At 49.7% G+C, this 18,879-nt stretch overlaps 1 protein-coding gene across 2 annotated transcripts in view; it reads left to right on the plus strand.

The window, feature by feature from the left end:
• CASP9 (caspase 9) overlaps nt 1–18,879 on the plus strand; it is a 21,779-nt gene continuing 2,900 nt past the window's right edge. The window contains exons 1-9 of one of the 2 annotated variants that reach the window (XM_068985717.1): nt 1–132; nt 5,310–5,474; nt 5,562–5,706; nt 10,418–10,452; nt 11,535–11,711; nt 12,343–12,432; nt 13,602–13,749; nt 17,430–17,609; nt 18,225–18,334. In XM_068985717.1, the coding sequence (XP_068841818.1) occupies nt 1–132; nt 5,310–5,474; nt 5,562–5,706; nt 10,418–10,452; nt 11,535–11,711; nt 12,343–12,432; nt 13,602–13,749; nt 17,430–17,609; nt 18,225–18,334 (1,182 nt within the window). Of the gene's footprint in view, nt 133–5,309; nt 5,707–10,417; nt 10,453–11,534; nt 11,712–12,342; nt 12,433–13,601; nt 13,750–17,429; nt 17,610–18,224; nt 18,335–18,879 lie in introns of both variants that reach the window. The other variant, XM_068985715.1, reaches the window with a different exon arrangement.

An 18,879-nucleotide genomic window follows, 5' to 3' on the forward strand; every position in this document is an offset into this window, starting at 1 on the left:
ATGGACGAGGCTGACCGGATGCTCCTGCGGCGGTACCGGTTGCCTCTGGTCGGTGAGCTGCAGGTTGCCTCGCTTTGGGACGCCCTGCTGAGCCGCGAGCTCTTCACTCCCGACATGATCGAGGACATTCAGGTACGGTCCCCAGCTTCCTGCGCAGCGCAGACTTCAGGTCACAGTTGGGGACTGCGAGGCCGCTCGGAGAGGGTTGCTGAAGCCTCATCGTGACTTAATGGCCCGGCTCCCGCCCTCGCCTTTCCCCGTCGCGTCCCCCTCGGTCTGTGCCACACAGTACCCCTTCCCTTTGGGGAACCATCGTGAGGGAACCCCGTTTCCCCCCAGGGCGTCGAGCCTGCTAAATTTCCCAGAGGAACCAAACAACCCCCAAACACCTTTTTGAGGGTTTGCTAACGCGATTACACGCCGACGAGCAGAGTACACCCGTGAGCTGCGGCAGTGCTGGATGCCTGTCTAGAGGCATACCTGCTTTTTCCTCCTCTGGGGTGGAGGTTCTGGCTTCTCAGGTGGCTCAGTGGTAAAGAATCCACCTGCAAGGTAGGAGACATGGATTTGATCCCGGGGTGGGGAAGAGCCCCTAGAGAAGAAAATGGCAACCCACCCCAGTATTCTTGCCTGGGAAATCACATGGACTAGGAGCCTGGTGGGCTACAGTCCATGGGGTTCCCAAAGAGTTAGACATGACTGAGCTCCTGAGCATGCACGAGGGTGGAGGTTCAGAGAACCCTGCCTGGCACTGTATCCTCTTTGAGCCTCAGTTTCCCATGCTGTGAAATGGGAAAAAAAAGTCCTACTGCTGTGAGGGTTAAAAGAGATAATAAGGGTTGTGAAACAGAAAAGCTTCAGGCACCGAATGAGGACACATCAGATGGTGCCTGTCTTTGCCCTGTCCTCCTTGGCCAGCCCCTCTTGTGTTATGTGTCTTTTAAGGGGTTTGGAGATGAGGGGCCTCCTGCAGATAGTGAAGAGAATAATAAAAGCAAACATTTGAGGTTCTCGTTAAAAGCATTTATTTTTGGCTGTTCTGGGTCTTTGTTACTATGCACAGGCTCTCTCTAGTTGTGGCAAGTGGGCCTACTCTCTAGTTGCAGTGGGTGGGCTTCTCATTTCAGTGGCTTCTCTAGTTGCAGCTCAAGGGCTCTAGACTGCTGGCTGTGTAGTTGCAGAACGTGGGTCCAGTTGCCCTGCAGCATGTGGGATCCTCCCAGACCAGGAATCAAACCCATGTCCCCAGCATTGGCAGGTGGATCCCTAACCACTGGACCACCAGGAAAGTCCCTGAGGTTCTCATTAAAAGCACTGTCATATCTTCGTCTTATTTGACCCTCATCACAGGCCTGTGAGGTCAGGAGGGAACAGGATGTATTTCTTACCAGGAGATACAGTGGGAATGTGTGACTTCCTAGAGGCTCTTGCATAGCACCCTGTAGGCTGCTTGCAGGCCAGTTTCTGCATCATCCAGAAACTTGGCCTGACCACTGAGGAAGTCTTTAATAGGACAAATATCATATGGGAAGTCACCAATGTATAATATTAAGAAGTCTTAGGAGCATCTGCTATGTACTGCTGCTAAGTCACGTCAGTCGTGTCCGACTCTGTGCAACCCTGTAGATAGCAGCCCACCAGGCTCCCCCGTCCCTGGGATTCTCCAGGCAAGAACACTGGAGTGGGTTCTGCTGTGTACTAAGGAGTGGAAATAATTTGAGGCCTTATGCTTGCTACCAGGAACATTCACAGGAGTGATAAACTTGAATATCCTTGGAGGCACAATAGGTGGGCACTAGAATGGGCAGCCTCTGCCCTGCCCTCCGACTCCAGCTGAGTATGATCATACAAGAATGCTGGCCCAGTGTTGCCAGATCTTTTATACTGAGAAAAGTGAAAGTGTTAGTCGCTCAGTCATGTCTGTCCCTTTGCAACCCCATGGCCTGTAGCCCAGGCTTCTCTGTCCATGGGATTCTCTAGGCAAGAATACTGGAGTGGGTTGCCATTTCAAGTGGGAAATTATTTTGGTTTTTTTGGCCACGCCCTGAGGCTTGCAGGATCTTAGTTCCCTGACCAGGGATTGAACCCAGGCCCTTTCAGTGAAAGTGAGGAATCTTAACCACTGGATCACCAGGGAATTCCTGTTTCCTGATTTTACATGTTAGCAAAAATAGCACAGGGAACTCTGCTCAATAATCTGTGATAATCCAAAGGGAAAACTAATTTGAAAAAGAATTGTTATTGTTCAGTTGCTAAGTTGTGTCTGACTCTTTGTGACCCCATGGACTACAGCACCCCAGGCTTTCCTGTCCTTCGCTATCTCCCAGAGTTTGTTCAAACCCATGTCCATTGAGTCAGTGATGCCATCCAACCATCTCATCCTCTGTCACTCCCTTCTCCTTCTGCCTTCAGTCTTTCCCAGCATCAGGATCTTTTCCAATGAGCTGGCTCTTTGCATCAGGTGGTCACAGTATTGGAGTTTCAGCTTCAGTGTCAGTCCTTCCAATGAATATTCATGGTTGATTTCCTTTAGGATTGACTGGTTTGATCTCTTTGCAGTCCAAGGGACTCTCAAGAGTCTTCTCCAGCAACACAGTTTGAAAGCATCAATTCTTCAGCACTCAGCCTTCTTTGTGGTCCAACTCTCACATCCATACATGACTACTGGAAAAACCATAGCTTTGACTATATAGACCTCTGCTTTTTAATACGCTATCTAGGTTTGTCATAGCTTTTTTTCCCCCAGGAGCAAGCATCTTTTAATTTCATGGCTACAGTCACTGTCCATAGTGATTTTGGAGTCCAAGAAAATAAAATCTGCCACTGTTTCTATTTTTTCCCCATCTGTTTGCCATGAAGTGATGGAACTGGATGCAATGATCTTAGTTTTTTGAATGCTGAGTTTTAAGCTAGCTTTTTCACTCTCCTCTTTCACCTTCATCAAGAGGCTCTTTAGTCCTCTTCACTTTCTGCCATTAGAGTGGTATCATCTACATATTTGAGGTTGTTGAAATTTCTCCTTTCACTCTTGATTCCAGCTTGTGCTTCATCCAGCCTGGCATTTCACATGATGTACACATAGAATTTAAATAAGCAGGGGGACCATATAAACTTGATGTACTCCTTTCCCAATTTTGAACCAGTTCCGTTGTTGTATGTCTGGTTCTAACTGTTGCCTACAGGTTTCTCAGGAGGCAGGTAAGGTGGTCTGGTATATGAAAAAGAATAGATACTTGTATAACTGAATCACTTTGTTGTACATCTGAAACTAAGACATTATTATCAAATATACTCCAATATAAAATTAAAAATAAATGTTAGCAACAAATTCAGAATTTTTAAAGAATGTGTTAGGAATAATGGGCCACCATTTTACCACTCCTAGTATGGCAGAACCACGTGGATCTGGGCTGTCATCCTGGCTCTGTGACATATTACATATTAGCAAGTTGCAGCAACTTTCTTAGACTCAGTTTCCTTCATCCTTAAGGTGGGGGTAATTGTAATTTAACCTCTTTACAAGGTTGTTGAGGAGGACTAAATGAAATGATGCATTGAACACGTGTCTGTGAGTGTTTGTAAACATTGAGAGAGATCAAAACCCATGACTTACTTGTAGAAAAGTAGGCATGTAGCCAACTTTCGCTAGTGAAAATTAATCATCTCAGTGATAGTACAAATATGTGCTGTTCAAGGAGCTTCCCAGGTGGTGCCAGTGGTAAAGAAATGACCTGCCAGTGCAGGAGACATAAGAGACACAGGTTCAATCCCTGGATCAAGAAGACCCCCTGGAGAAGGAAATGGCAACCCACTCCAGTATTCTTGCCTGAAAAATCTCATGGCAGGCTATAGTCCATAGGGTTGCAAAGAGCTGGACTTGACTGAAGCACGTGCTATTCAGTGTAGTGTCCATTAGTCACATGTGGCTATTTAAATGTAAATATGAAGTAATTAAAATTGAACCCAGAAAAGGCAGTTCCTTAGTCACGTGACCCAAGTGCTCAGTAGCTACATGTGGCTAATGGCTGCCCTTTTGGACAGCTCAGATAAAGATTTCCATTGTCATGAAAAATTCTCTTGGATCACACTGCTGTAGGATATTTGCGAACAGGGTGGTGTCTTATCCCTGTGGAACTTGCCCAGAGATGGGCCTCAAAAGAGAACCAGCAGATAACCAGCATCTTCCTCCTGCTCCCTGTCTCCTCTGATCTCACCATCCCGACACTTGTCAACCTCGACCACTCCTGCAGCTTCACAGTCCACCCAATCAATGCCCGCGTCTGTGGATTTCCCCTCCTTATTTCTGTTGTCTGTCCTCTGACTTTTCTCCATTCCAGCTGCAAGTCTTTGCCACCACCTAACGTGGCTGTGGCCACGCCCTGCCATTGTCCACTTTGCCCCCAGGACGAGTTTTTCAAAAGGCAGATTGGACACTGTCACTTCTTTCTTAAGTAGCTCTCACAGCTTTCTTGGCATGACTGTGCAAAGATCTCTCTCCCACCCAACTTAATCTCCCATTTCTCTGAATTCACTATTCCTTTCTTGGTGTTCTGGGGGCTCAGGCAAGCTAGCCCCTCCTGGAGGCTTCCCTGATTTCTCAAGTCTGGGTTGAGTGCACCTGTGCCCTTCCAGCCCCATGTGATTTTCCTTCTGGCATTTCTGTCTTTGCTGTGTCATTGTCTTTTTTTTTTTCTTTCCCCAGTATTTTTCAGTTTTTGTTTTTGGCTGCACTGGGTCTCATGGGCTGAGACCTCTCCCTGCAGTTCATGGGCTTCTTGTTGTTACGCGTGGACTTTTTCTAGTTGTGGCAAGTGGGGGCTGCTCTCCAGTTGCGGTGCATGGGCTTCTCATTGCGGTGGCTTCTCTTGTGGCGGAGCACAGGCTCTAGGGCAGGTGGGCTTCAGTAACTGTGGCATACGGGCTCAGTTGCCCCGTGGCATGTGGGATCTTAGTTCTCGGACCAGGGATTGAACCTGTGTCCCCTGCATTGGCAGGCAGACTCCTAACCACTGGACAACCAGGGAAACTCCTGTTTACATCCTCCACTAGAAGTCACTCCACGAAGATAGACTGTTCCCTCCTGCATTTTCAGCACTTGGCCCATTCTGGGCACACAGTAGACATCCCCGACATAGAGATTGAATAGATAAATGAAGACTGGCAGGTGGCCTGTGCTCAGAGTAACCTCAGGCTCAATTTTTGCCCATGTGCCTGATTGTTTAGACTTAGGTAGATGGGAACTGGGGAGTCAGGATGAGAATCACAGCAAAGTGTGTGGATAACAGTGACATGTCTTTCTTTCCAAACAGAGGGCAGGCTCAGGATCTCGGCGCGATCAGGCCAGGCAGCTGATCCTAGATCTAGAGACTCGAGGGAGTCAGGCCCTTCCTTTGTTCATCTCCTGCTTGGAGGACACAGGCCAGGACACTCTGGCTTCATTATTGAAGACCAGCAGACAAGCAGCAAAACAGGATGTGGAGGCCATCAGACCCCTGGATCTTAAGCCGGTGGTGCTCGGACCAGAGGGCCTCAAACCAGAGGAGCTGAGAGTGATGAAGCAGGACCCATCAAAGCCGAGCCGAGGAAAACTCGCTCCAGTGGTGCTGGGGCCGGAGGAGCTCTGGCCAGCCAAGCTCAGGCCTGAGGGTCTCAGACCAGAGGTACCCAGGCCAGGTGACATTGGTTCTGGAGGATTCACTGATGTCTGTGAGTACCAAGAGGGAGTGGTGGGTGGGTGTACCAAGCGGTCATTGACAAGTGACCAGTGGTATAGCTGGGTAGCGTGAGCTTCAAAACTTAATTTTGGTGTTGTCTTTCTGAGTACTCATAGGGGATGGGTGGAATATTCCGGTAGGGGTTCAGGAGAGCCCCTCCTCTGAAAATCATGTGTTGAAGTATGGTTTTCATGTCATAGGTTTTGATCAGTGTTTCCAGATCGATGTAGTGTTTGTGATTTGCCTTTGGGTCCAGGTGAGTTGAGTGGACTAGCGCAGGCTTGGGGGCATGAAGGAGGCGTCTATTAGAGTCTGTCTCAAGTGGGCGCTGTACATATCCTTACCTCCTCTCCTCACAACAACCCTGCAAGGCAGGGCATCATTAGACCCATTCTTGTTGATGAGGAACCCAAGACTCAGGGAGGTGAAATAATTGCCTATGGTCACAAAACTACATCCAGTAAAATACATAAATCCGAAGACTGCAGCTGATGGTTGCCCAGTTGGGCTTCCCTGGTGGCTCAGCAGTAAAAAATCCACCTGCCACTGCAGGAGGCGTGGATTTGATCCCTGCGTGGGGAAGATCCCCTAGAGAAGGGAATGGCAACTCCAGTGTTCTTGCCTGGGAGATCCCATGGATGGAGAAGCCTGGCGGGTTGCAGTCCATGAGACTGCAAAAAGCTGGACATGACTTAGTGACTAAACAGCAACACACAGATAACCACACTCCAGATTATTACCATATGGAGCATTCTGGTGTCCTTTAAGACTCTCGTACTTCTTTCCAGTCTATTCCCATTCTTCCCCCTTCCAAAGGAATCACTATTTTGATCTCTGTTGCCTCAGATCCCTTTTGCTTGTCCTTGAACTTCAGTGAAAATGAAATCCTATGTACTCTTTGAGTCTGGCTTCTCTTGCCATCATTATATTTGTGAAATTCACTCATGCTGTTGTGTGTATCAGAAGTTAATTCTGTTTCATTGCGAGGTAGTTCTTATTCCGAATCGCCACAGTTTATTTAACCGTTCTCTTGTTGATGCGCATGTGATTTTTCCTTAGGGCTTTGTTTCCATGGCAGCATGTGGAGACCTAGCACTTTCTATTTCATGGTTGTCCAGTTGGCCACTGCCATGGTCTGGATGCTGATAATAATATTAGTAGCAAAGGTTAACTTTACTGAGTGTGGCATGTGGGATCTTTAGTTGCGTCACATGGGATCAAGTTCCCCAACCAGGGATCGAACCTAGGCCCTTTGCATTGGGAGCTTGAAGTCTCAGCCACTGGACGACCAGTGAAGTCCTCTGTGTGTGATTTGTGTTGCCTAGGCCCAGCACTAGGACATCTACCCTTTCTTCCCTTAGGCAGCAGAGGGGGTGTGTCTCCCGCCTTCTCTCTCTGCAGGAGCCATGGGCATGTGCTCAGTGATGCTCAGGCTGACTGATTCTTTCGCACACACACTTGCCCATACGTGCTTCTTGTCCCCTTGGAAGCTGTCATTTTGGGAGAAGTGGGTTTCATGCATGTTATATCTGACTGCTTTATCCTCCGTGTGGGACTAGAACCCCTCCCTGCCTTTGTTAGTGCAGTGACTGCTGCCTAGAGCCTTCCTTACCTCCTTTCTTTCTTTTTTTAAAAATTATTTATTTGGCTGTGCTGGGTCTTGCTGTACTCGGGCTTTCTCTAGTTGCAGCAAGTGAGGCCTGGTCTTATTGCAGTGACCTCTCTTGTTGCGGAGCATGGGCCCTAGGGTTCGAGGTTCAGTATGGGTTTAGTTGCCCCGAGGCATGTGGGATCTTCCTGGAATGAACTCTTGTCAACCACTGGGGACCTCCCTCCCTACCTCTTTCTTCTGGTGCCTTTGTCAGGTTACTCCCTCTACGTGTTGCTGTGGCCTGTGGACCTCTCAAGAGCAATCACTTTGCTCTGTAGATTTTTTTTTTTTAGGTAAAAATTGAAAAAAAACTTTTCCATCTTCATTGAGATATAATTGATGTATAACACACTGTGTAAGTTTAAGGTGATGATTTGATACTTGGGTGTATTACGGAAAAATGACCACACTAAGGCTAGTTAGCACATCCATCAACTCACATAATTAACACTTTTTTTGTATATGTGGTGAGAACATTTAAGATTTACTTGCTCAGCACCTTTCAGGTATGAAAGTGAAAGTGAAAGTTGCTCAGTCGTGTCCAACTCTTTGTGACCCCATTGACCATACAGTCCATGGAATTTTCCAGGCCAGAATACCAGAGTGGGTAGCCATTCCCTTCTTTAGGGATCTTCCCAACCCAGGGACTGAACCCAGGTCTCCCGCATTGTAGGTGGATTCTTTGCCGTCTGAGCCACCTGGGAAGCCCTAATACTTGAAAAAAAAATAGTAATACTGTATGATCCAGCAGTTCCACTTCTGGGTATATATATTGTCTTTCTATGTTTTCTTATAGCTCACTTAGCTTCCTTAAAACAACAATTTTGAATTCTTTATTGGGCAAATCATAGATTTTCATTGTGTGTTTTTGGTGGTATCTTGTTTCCTTAATTTTTCATATTCCTCAAAGTCTTGTGTTACTGTCTTTGAATTTGAAGAAGGAGCAATCTCCTCTAGTCTTTATTCTTCAGTGTGTCCTATGTAATTAGAATTTTGCACCAACGGTATATTTCAGCTTCTCTGCTAGACTCTTGGACTTCCACAAAGGCATTCTTATCTGTGGGTGATTGTCAAAAATCAGTGTTCTTTGGGAGAATGAAGGTGGTAGAAAACTCTTATTCTGCCGTTTTGATGGTGTTACTCTCTCACTTTGTGGATCATTACTGCCAGTTCAAGAAATAAACACATTCTTCAGCAGTAATTGCTGCTGCTGTTCAGTTGCTAAGTCATGTCTGACTCTTTGTGACTCCATGGACTGCAGCACACCAGGCTCCCCTGTCCACTATCTCCCCAGGTTTGCTCAGGTTCATGTCCATTGAGTCAGTATCTAATTTCATCCTCTTCTGCCTCCTCTCCTTTTGCCCTCAATCTTTCCCAGCGTCAGGGTCTTTTCCATTGAGTTGGCTCTTTGCATCAGGTGGCCAGAGTATTGGAGCTTCAGCTTTAGCATCAGTCCTTCCAATGAATATTCAGAGTTGATTTCCTTTAGGATTGAGTGGTTTGATCTCCTTGCAGTCCAAGGGAGTCTCAAGGGTCTTCTCCAGCACCACAATTCAAAAGCATCAGTTCTTCAGTGCTCAGCCTGCTTTATGGTCCAATTCTCACGTCTGGATATGTAGTAGATAATGGTATATTCAGTAGTATTGGTATTTGTAGTATTGACATTTGTAGTATTCAGTATTGGCATTTTCTAATACTGAAAATGGTATTTCCAGTAGTAGATAATGGTATTTTTGGGAGTGCAGTGGAATTTTGGAAATGAGCAGTTGTTTAAGAATTAAGTCTGTGGTCTAATGGGAGTCTTCAGGCTAGGTAAAACTGTTTATGGCATGACTTTTGAACTGGCAAAAGAATAGCTCCTAACAAGGTCCAGGCCCGCTCTGAGCGATGCATGGCACCATGGTTGGGTCATGAGTATAGTCTCTGGCATGACTGGGTGATGGTCAATGTCTATTTATTTAAAAAAGAAAAAGTCCCATAACGTTGTAGGTTGGTGGTCAGTTGACTTCTTGCTAATTGAAATGAAAACTCCTTTGAAACTGAAAGAAAAATAACACCTTTACTCCTTTATTCATTGTTCAGCTATTTGGTGAGGACCTTCAGCTATTTGGCATGTGCTGGAATTCCATGGACTGTATAGACCATGGGGTTGCAAAGAGTCGGACACGACTGAGCGACTTTCACTTTCACTTTCAGTTTACTGTGTGCTGGCCTCCTTGGATTCCACAGAGAGGGAACAGACCTGGAGCTTCCCTATGTCTCTCTGTTCTAGAATTTCACGTAAATGGAATCACACCGTATGCACTCTGCTGGCTGTTTAAAAACTCGGAATGGTGTTTTTGGAGTTATCCATGGTGTTGCACGTACCTCCTTCCTTTTTAAGCTCTGTCGTGTCCCTTTGTATAGTTGTGTCACAGTTGGCTTACCCATCCACTTGCTGGTGGATGTTTGGGTTGTTTCTAGTTCGGGGAGTATGAATAAGGCTTTGATGATCATTCATGGCCAAGTTGTTTGGTGCTCACTGTGCTCATTTCTCTTGGCTCTGTACCTGGGAGTAGAGTTGCTGGTCGGAGAGTAGGTGTGTGTTCAACGTTATTGGAAACTTCTATTTAAAAAAAAAAAAGTCTTAAAAAACTATATTTACTTTTGGCTGTGCTGGGTCTTCACTGCTGTGCATGGCCTTTCTCTAGTCGAGGCGAGCAGGGGCTGCTCTTGTGGAGCACAGGCTTCTCGTTGCAGGGGCTGCTCTTGTTGCGGAGCAGGGCTCTAGGTGCACAGTCGTCAGTCATTGTGGTGCATCCCAGGGATCGAACCTGTGTCCCCTGCCTTGGCAAGTGGATCCTTATCCACTGTACCACCAGGGAAAGCCCTGGAAACTTCTGAACAGTTCCCCAAGGTGGCTGTGCCACTTGACTTCACCAGCAGTCCCCGGGAGTTCCTGCATTCCTGCTCTTCTGCATTTCTGCGTTTCTGTGGGAGGTGTCCTCACAGGGTCCCTTGTCCCTTCCCTGTTGGACCCTGACATTCACGTTTTCCCTCTCTCTCTCTCCAGGTCCTCAGGACAGAGCCAAGGGAAATGCTGATCTGGTGAGTCTTCATGTCATTTTGGGGCCGATTGTGTTGGCTTTCGGCTCTTCTGCTCTCTGCTTCCCAGGTCCTTCCTGCAGCTGTGTCAGGAGCACCAGGAGCTCAGCCCAGCTCAGTCCTGAACCCCCTATAGCACCCTGACCCTGGTACAGCTGTCCTGAAGCAGATTCTCTAACCCTGCTCTTTCCTCATTTGTGAAGTTGGGTTAGATCTCAGTAGGGGTCAGTGTGAGAATTGGCTGTGGCACCTATCCTGGACCAAGTCACTCCCTGTCTCAGTCACAGTATTTATTGTGTGACTTCCCTGTGTCAGCCTGGACTTTGCGCTAGGACACCTGGGAACCAACCACTCAAGTTTCTAGCCCTCGTGGAGCCATCAGCCTAGTGAGACTAGTCACACAAAGAAATATATACGTGTAAATATTGTGAGTGTGAATGAGTGAAGCCGCTCAGTCGTGTCCGAATCTTTGCAACCCTGGGGACTGTAGTCCACCAGGCTCCTCCGTCCATGGGATTCTTCAGGCAAGAATACTGGAGTGGGTTGCCATTTCCTTCTCCAGGGGATCTTCCCCACCTGGGGATGGAACCCAGGTCTCCCACATTGCAGGCAGACGCTTTAACCTCTGAGCCACCAGGAATAGCAAAAAAAACCCAGGCTGCTGTGAGAGAGAATTACTAGAGAAACATTGAACCTTGAGAGGAAGTGGCCTCAGACTCTCCAAGGGTGACTTGGGCAGGAGTCTGCCAGCAGAGCTGATCACACGATTGTCAGTACTCTCCAGGACTGGGCGACCTGTTGGTCCTTTGGGGGTCAGTGTCTAGGGGAGCTGGATTTCTCAGCTAGCAGTTCCATCCTAAGTACTCTGAGGGGAGCTAATCGTCTGTCCCAGGTTTAGCTGATCATCCGTCACACAGCTGCGTGTGTGTGGTGTGGATGCCAGACACCCGCTTCAGAGGGAGGCAGACTGCGGGCTCTGTCCCATCTCTCCAGACTGCCCTCCCCATGGGTGAGACCCAGGGGGTCGCCTTCTCTCCCGAGGAGTGCAGCGAGACTGGTTTACGCTGGTCCCTCTGCTTGGGCAGGCCTATGTCCTGAACGCAGACCCCTGTGGCCACTGCCTGATCATCAACAACGTGAACTTCTGCCGCGAGTCGGGGCTCACGGCCCGCACGGGCTCCAACATCGACTGTGAGAGGATGCAGCGACGCTTCCACCTGCTACAGTTTGCGGTGGAGGTGAAATGTGACCTGACTGCCAAGGTACGGGCCCTATGCACGGACAGAAATGGGGGCTCATGGGGTAGTGTCCTAAAGAGGGCCCCTGAAAGCCAGCGACTCCCCAAGACGAACCCTTCAGTCTGTAGGACCGCAAGAGGCAGTGTGGCTCAGTGGTTACCAGCGAAAGCTCCAGACTCGGAGACCCAGGTTGAGGACTGACTCCCCAACTCCCCGTGTGACTCCCGAGCCTGAGCTTCTCTATCTATAAATCGAGACCCATGCTCGTGTCCTATGGTTGGGTTAGGTAAGTGTTAGTCGCTCAGTCATGTCTGACTCTTTGCGACTCCATGGACTGTAGCCGACCAGGCTCCTCTGCCCATGGAATTCTCCAGGCAAGAGTACTGGAGTGGGTTGCTATTTCCTCCTCCAGGGTCTTCCCGACCCAGAGGTAGAATCCAGGTCTCCTGTATTGCAGGGAGATTCTTCACCGTCTGAGCCACCAGAGACATTGTAGGAGTAGACAGAGTGCCCAGCCCAGCATCTCTTCCCCTGTCTTCTCCTGTGATCACTGTGACTGTCCTTACTTCACGACTGGCCCTGGGAGCAGGGGACTGGCTGAGGATGAGGACCTGGTCCATCAGTGGTCGGGCTCACCCCTGGCCCTCTCTTGTAGCAAATGGTCCAGGCTTTGATGCAGCTGGCGCGGCGGGACCACGGCGCTCTGGACTGCTGCGTGGTGGTCATCCTCTCTCACGGCTGTCAGGTTGGTGGCCTCACCTTCTCTAGCAGGCGCCCAGGAAGGCTGCCCCGAGAGGCCCTGCAGGAGCCTCGTCCCTTCCTGTGTCCAAGACCCCCTGGCCTTTGTGGGAAGAGCCACAGGGCCCTGTCCACCTCCTGCTGTTTTCTCAGAAGCCACTTGGCCCTCTGAGGGGTTGGGTGCTCCTCCTGGGTGGGAGGGCTGCGACCCTGGGAGAAACCATCTGGGAGAGGCAGGAAGAGGTAAGCTGGATTTTGTTCTGAGCCAGGCACAGCTTACAAGAGCTTCCAGCTCCTGTCTTGGTCCTGCTGGATGTTGTTCCGGGCCCTTTGGTGCTGGCTATGAGTTTGGGACGCTGGGACCCACTCTGGCCTTGACCACTAATGTGTTGGGTCATGGTGGCCAAGACTCTCCCCCTTTCTGGACCTCAGTTTCCTCATCTTTTGAGTTGAGGGGCTGGACAGAGCAGAGGTAACAACCCCAGTGGATTGTACAGTGTTTTCAAAACTGGCGACTGTAGCACGGAAGTCATGATTTTCAGCTTGTCCTGAAAAACCACAAAGGTCTGACCCATCAGGCCCTTATCCTCAAAGAGCAAAATTCTGGCCTGTGGCTGGGCTGGGGCCACCCCTTTGGTCCTTTCATTCACAGTGTGGCCTCTGGACAGCAGCATGGGCATCGCCTGGCAGCTCAGGAGAATGTAGGTTCTCATTCAGAGCCTGTACCTTAACAAGACCCTTGTAAACACAAAGTTCAAGAGGAATTGTTCTAGCGTAGTCATTCTCAGTTTAGCTGTAACAGAGGTACCTGACGGGCTAGATTTCTGGTCCCCACTACCCAGGTTTCTGATTTGGGAAGTCTGGGTGGGAATTTGCCTGTCTTGTAAGTTTCCAGGTGATGCTGATGCTGCTGGTCCAGGGACCACACTTTGAGAACAACCAGTCTAGAGGAAGCTGGCCGGTGTTCTTGAGTTAGGCTATCTGGTGCTTATAGGCATGTGAGTTTGAGACCCTTGGAATTGAGGCTGCCCAGGACCAACCTGCTGTGTTTCACTCAGCCTTGTCCCCTGGTGGAACCTTCTAAATGCTTGGTCCCCACAAAGCCTCTGCACAAACAGGCCATTGGATTCCTACCGTAACTTCTTGGGTTTGTCACCAGAGTTCTTGGTCTTCTAGGCCAGCCACCGCCAGTTCCCAGGGGCTGTTTATGGCACAGACGGATGTCCTGTGTCCATCGAGAGAATTGTGAACACTTTCAATGGTACTGGCTGCCCCAGCTTGGGAGGGAAGCCCAAGCTCTTCTTCATCCAGGCCTGTGGTGGAGGTAAGCCAGTCCTCAGCGTCACTGCCGATGAGGCTAGTGGGAAAGTAGAGGTCGACCCAGGCATCCAGGGGCTCCCAAACATGGTCACTGCTGTCCCAAAGTGGCACCTCCATCTAGTTGGAGTAGCCTGAACCCTGTCTAACTTTTAGAGGTTTGCATCTCATGATGCTATAGCATCAGGGGATCATTCAACTGTGGCCACTTCAACCTCAGACTTGGCGAAAACAAACAACACAGAGGAAAGAGGAAACTTCTTTCATTTTCCTTACCTCCTGTCATTCTCCTGACCTCCATCAACCTGCCTCCCTCCCACTGTTACAGAGAAAGGGAAGCCACTGCTGGATTAACTGTTGGAATTCTCAAAGGCTTAGGTATTAGGGAGTCAGTAATTTTTAAGGATTATTTAGATTGTTTGTAGCTTTGCTATATGTCCTGATTTTAAACCTGAGCCCTACTTCACCATTACCTGGTTTTCTTGTAAAATAAAAGAGGGAAGAGAGAAGGACCTTGTGTGTCCTTGGGACATGAGGTCATCTCCAGGTGAACTGGCCCTCTTTGCCTCCCCCGCCTGGCATGCTGTGCCCACCCCAGCAGTGCTCAAGGTGCTCTGGCTTAACTCCTCAGCCTTCCTATGTGCCATCCCTCTGCCTCATCTCCTGGCCAACTCTTAATCATCCATCCTTTTGGTTATAATTTCTTGTCACTGCTTTCAGGAAGTCTTCCCTCAATATCCCCTTCCTTGTACAGAGTCAGGGTTCTCTGGCCCTCGTTCTCCTGTAGCCCCTTGTCTTAGCACTTTCTCCTAGTATTGAGATGGCCTCATCCCTTGGTCAGCCCTCTGAGGGCAGGGTAGTCCCACCTGCCCTATAGCTGGGCCCCTGCCTGACACAAAGCCCGTAGTATGCTTGCCTCTTTTGTGCATTCTAATTGTTTGACTTAGAAATAAAACCATATAAAAATATCTGTGAGCAAAATCTGAAGTAATGTAGATTCCCACCAATAAAAACTAAACCAAACAATTAACTGGGAACAGGAGAACTCCAGAGCTGGAAAGCAGTAGTTAAGGTGCCACCTTTGAAATTTGGGTCCCTGCTTCGCCCCCTGTTTTCATGCTGCGGGATCATGTGTTTAACGCTGTTGCCACATGAGGGCGCCACCATCAGCTGAGACCAGAAATACCCAAAGGCTGCGGATCTCTGCCAGTGTCTGGTGAGGTGTCCTGCTGTTACATGTCTCAGAACTGGTCTGCCCTGGGTTTTGGTGACTCGTGTGTCTATTTTAAGATTCGCTGTTGTTGCAGTTTAGAACAGCTTAAAAATCTTCTAAATGTCATCTGCCCCTTCATTAAGAGAGAGCTTGGGCACCAAGGTGGAAGAACGGAACTCAGAGTCAGCAACCCTGGTGTGAAATGCCAGTGAGTAAGCCAGAGCGGAGGGGCCTGAGATTTGGGGGTGACCCCTCCAGAACTTTGGAGGTCATGCTGAGAGGCCAGAAAAGAAGAGTCATGGACGACAGTGGTTGTGGATTTTATGTCCTGAGGGAGTGGCTCCTCGTCCCACTGTGTTTATTCTCATGGGAAGTCAGGCTTCCTCGCAGGAGTTTTGAATCAGTGAGGCTCCTTAAGAAGAAAGCAGTGCCTTACCTGCATAACCCGTAGGTGAGGTCTTCCCCCTCAGATTTGTAGGAGGATGGCGCGTCAGTCGAGACACAGCCGGTATCCCCTGTCTGGCCCCCTTCTTCCTCTGTCCCCCATCCTCCCCTCCTGGAGCCCATCGTCTCTGCTCCATTTTCAGAGGCAGCCCCTCTGCCCGCCCCATCGCCTTCAGCCCTTCCTGTGGCATCCCCCTCACTGAAGTGCCCCCTCCCCCACTGCACCCTGCTGCCCCGGGCGGACCCAGCCACAGCCCCACCCTTCCATCCCAGGTGCCCTTCCCCATGCCACTTCAAGTCATTCCCGGAACCCAGGGTGGATTCCAGAATCTTGGTCAAGAAGACAACTGGAAGCAGTGACCTGGGATAGCAGTCCAGTTTTCGCAGATCTAAGAAGCCCCCCGTGCAGGCTTGGGGGGCCCCATGGGAAGCAGCAGGGTAGTTGAGAGCCGGAAGAATGTAGGCTGGAGTCCTGGTCCCTTGCATATTAGCCGTGAGATCACAGACAGATCACCAAGTTTCTGAGCTTCAGGTGAGAGGTCAGTTGACATTGGGGTTATTACTGTAGGGTTTCCAGAGCCATCTGTCCTGTCTCTGTCCCGTGAACCGTGACCTCCCTCGTTCCTTGCTGTTACCCACCGTGGATCCAGCCACACAAACCCTCCCGCTCTCCTGCCCTGGGACCTGCCTGACAGGTGCCGTCTCTCCCTGCAGGACTGCTCTCCCTTCTTGCAAGGGAGACTGGGTCACAGCCGCCTGCTCCAGAAGCCTCTGGGCCACTCCACCCTCTGCCTGTTTTTACTGAAGCTCTTTTTAGGTGCCTTCTTTCTCTTGTTTTGGTGGTGTAGCTTGTGGGATCTTAGTTTCCTGATCAGGGATCGAACCCTTGCCCCTGCCATAAAAGTGTGGTAACTCAGCCACTGGACCTCCAGGGAACTCCCTGATGTGACTTGAGGTTTTATTTTTTAACTTTTGCCTGTGCTGGGTCTTTGTAGCTGCACACAGGCTTTCTCCAGTTGCAGTGAGCGGGGGGCCACTCTCTAGTTGTGGTGCATGGGCTTCTGATTGAGGTGGCCTCTCTTGTTGCAGAGCTGGGCTCTGGGGTGTCTGGACTTTAGTAGTTATGAAGTAGTTATCCCGGGTTCCAGAGCACAGGCTCAATAGTTGTGGTGCATGGGCTCAGTTGCATGTGGGATCTTCCCAGACCGGGGATTGAACCTGTGTCTCCTGCATTGGCAAACTGATTCTTTACCGCTGAGCCAGCAGGGAAGCCTGTGACTTGATCTTTAATGACATAAAATAAAATTTGCCATTTTAACTGTTTAAAATGGTTCAATTCAGTGGTTGTCAGTACAGTCACAATGTTGTGGGAACATCATCACCATCTAATTCTAGAACATTTCATCTTCCTCCCAAAGAAACTCCATACCTGGTAGCAGTCACTCCATTCCCCCTCCTAACAATAACTAATCTGCTTTCCTCTCTCTGGATTCGCCTCTTCTGGATACTTCATATAAATAGGATATCATGTGGCCCTTGGTATTTGGCTTCTTTCACTTAGCCTACTCTGGAGGCCCATCCACATTGTATTATGATGCAGTATTTCATCCCTTTTTAAGCTTGAGTAATATTCTATTGGATGTTTATACCTCCATTCATCTGTCCCTGGACACATGAGTGGTTTCTACCTTTTGTGTGCTGTGAATAATATGATGAATGTTGCTACATAAGTTCTTGTTTGAACACCTGTTTCCAGTTCTTTGGTGTGTATATCTTCTAACTGGTTTCTTTTGCTGTTTTTAAAATGTCTGCGTTCTTGCTCCCCCTCTGCCCCCACTTTATTGAATGAACATGTAGAAATTTTGTTTTAGTAAAAGTAAAGCTCCTGTTTAGGCTTCCTGCTCATGTTGGCCTGGCACTAGGCCTCTGGCTCCAGAGGAAATCAGGCCTCTCAGGGCTGGTGGCACAGAAGTGGGAGCTCTGGTCTGAGTGTCTGACTGACAACTTGTGTCTGTTTCCGCTTCCTGCAGAGCAGAAAGACCACGGGTTTGAGGTGGCCTCCACTTCCCCTGAAGATGAGACCCCCAATAGCAACCCTGAGACAGATGCTACCCCATTCCAGGAAGGCCCACGTTCCACTGACGAGCCAGATGCCGTGTCTAGTCTGCCCACGCCCAGCGACATCTTGGTGTCCTACTCCACCTTCCCAGGTGAGCGGATCTGGAGACCTTGTCCTTCTGGCTGGCAAGTCCCCTCATCTGCCCTGGAGGCAGCAGTGCTGTGAAGGACAGACCTGGGTGTGAGTCTTGGTTCTGCCACTTTGTTGCCTCTGTGACCCTGAGTAAGTTGAGCTTCAGCTCAGGGCAAGGCAGTCAAGGTGCCTAGAACGCACAATAGAAGAAGGCAAGCACCCTTGTTTCGGTGTGCCTTGGTCTCCTCACCCTTGTCCTGGCCCTGCCTCAGTCTTCTCATCTTTAAAATGGGAATATTAACTGTACCTTGGGGATCATCATGGTGATTTTAACAAGGTGTCTGGCCCACTGCTGAGCCCAGTGCCTGGCACACAGCAGGTGTGACAAATGTTTGTTTCCTTCTTTCTTATCCCTTGGAAGACTCACCTGACTTCTCCAAGCCTAGATTGCCTTGTTGGGAAAACAAGAACCCTAACCAAAGTCACAGGGTAGTGGCGAGGATGAAATAAGATCATGCAGAGCCCAGAGGTGCAGGCTCTGGAGGGCTATAGACATCAGTCAAGGTCTAGCGGTGGGCCCACCTGCATGGGGAGGGTGGCTCCCCAGCGAAGCTCAGCCGTTCTCCTTCCGCAGGCTTTGTCTCCTGGAGGGATCCCAAGAGTGGCTCCTGGTACATCGAGACCCTGGACAGCATTTTTGAGCAGTGGGCTCACTGTGAGGACCTTCAGACCCTCCTCCTCAGGGTGAGGCTGCTGGAGGGCCAGTGTGTCCTCCCCAGGGTGGGGGTGAGCAGGGCCCCAAGCCCAAGCACAGATTTCTTCTGCAAGCCAAAGGCTTGCCCTGAGGGTTGATGCTTTTGCTTCTGCAAATGCATGAAGTGACTGCCTGTAGTGGGGCTTCCCTGGTGGCTCCATGCTAAAGAATCCACCTGCCGAAGCAGGAGACATGGATTCGGTCCCTGGGTCAGGAACGTCCCCTGGAGGAGGGCATGGCAGCCCACTCCAGGATTCTTGCCTGGAGAATCCCATGGACATGGGAGCCTGGCAAGCTGCAGTCCATGGGGTTGGGAAGAGTCGGACACGACTAAGTGACTAAAACAACGAACAGCAGTGCTGCCTGCAGTGACATTCGCTCGTTATGCCAAAGACAGCCTTCCCTGGCCTCTGAGGTGCCAGGCTGACGCCTCCCACACTCCCCACTGATGGAGCCAGTCCTCATTGCCAGCGTGGGACGGCCCAGTACCCGAGCACAGCCGCTGATGGCAGGTTGCAGGCCTGTACCTTCTGCC

This window comes from Capricornis sumatraensis, chromosome 14 (genome assembly GCF_032405125.1).
Source record: "Capricornis sumatraensis isolate serow.1 chromosome 14, serow.2, whole genome shotgun sequence".
NCBI classification, from domain to species: domain Eukaryota; kingdom Metazoa; phylum Chordata; class Mammalia; order Artiodactyla; family Bovidae; genus Capricornis; species Capricornis sumatraensis.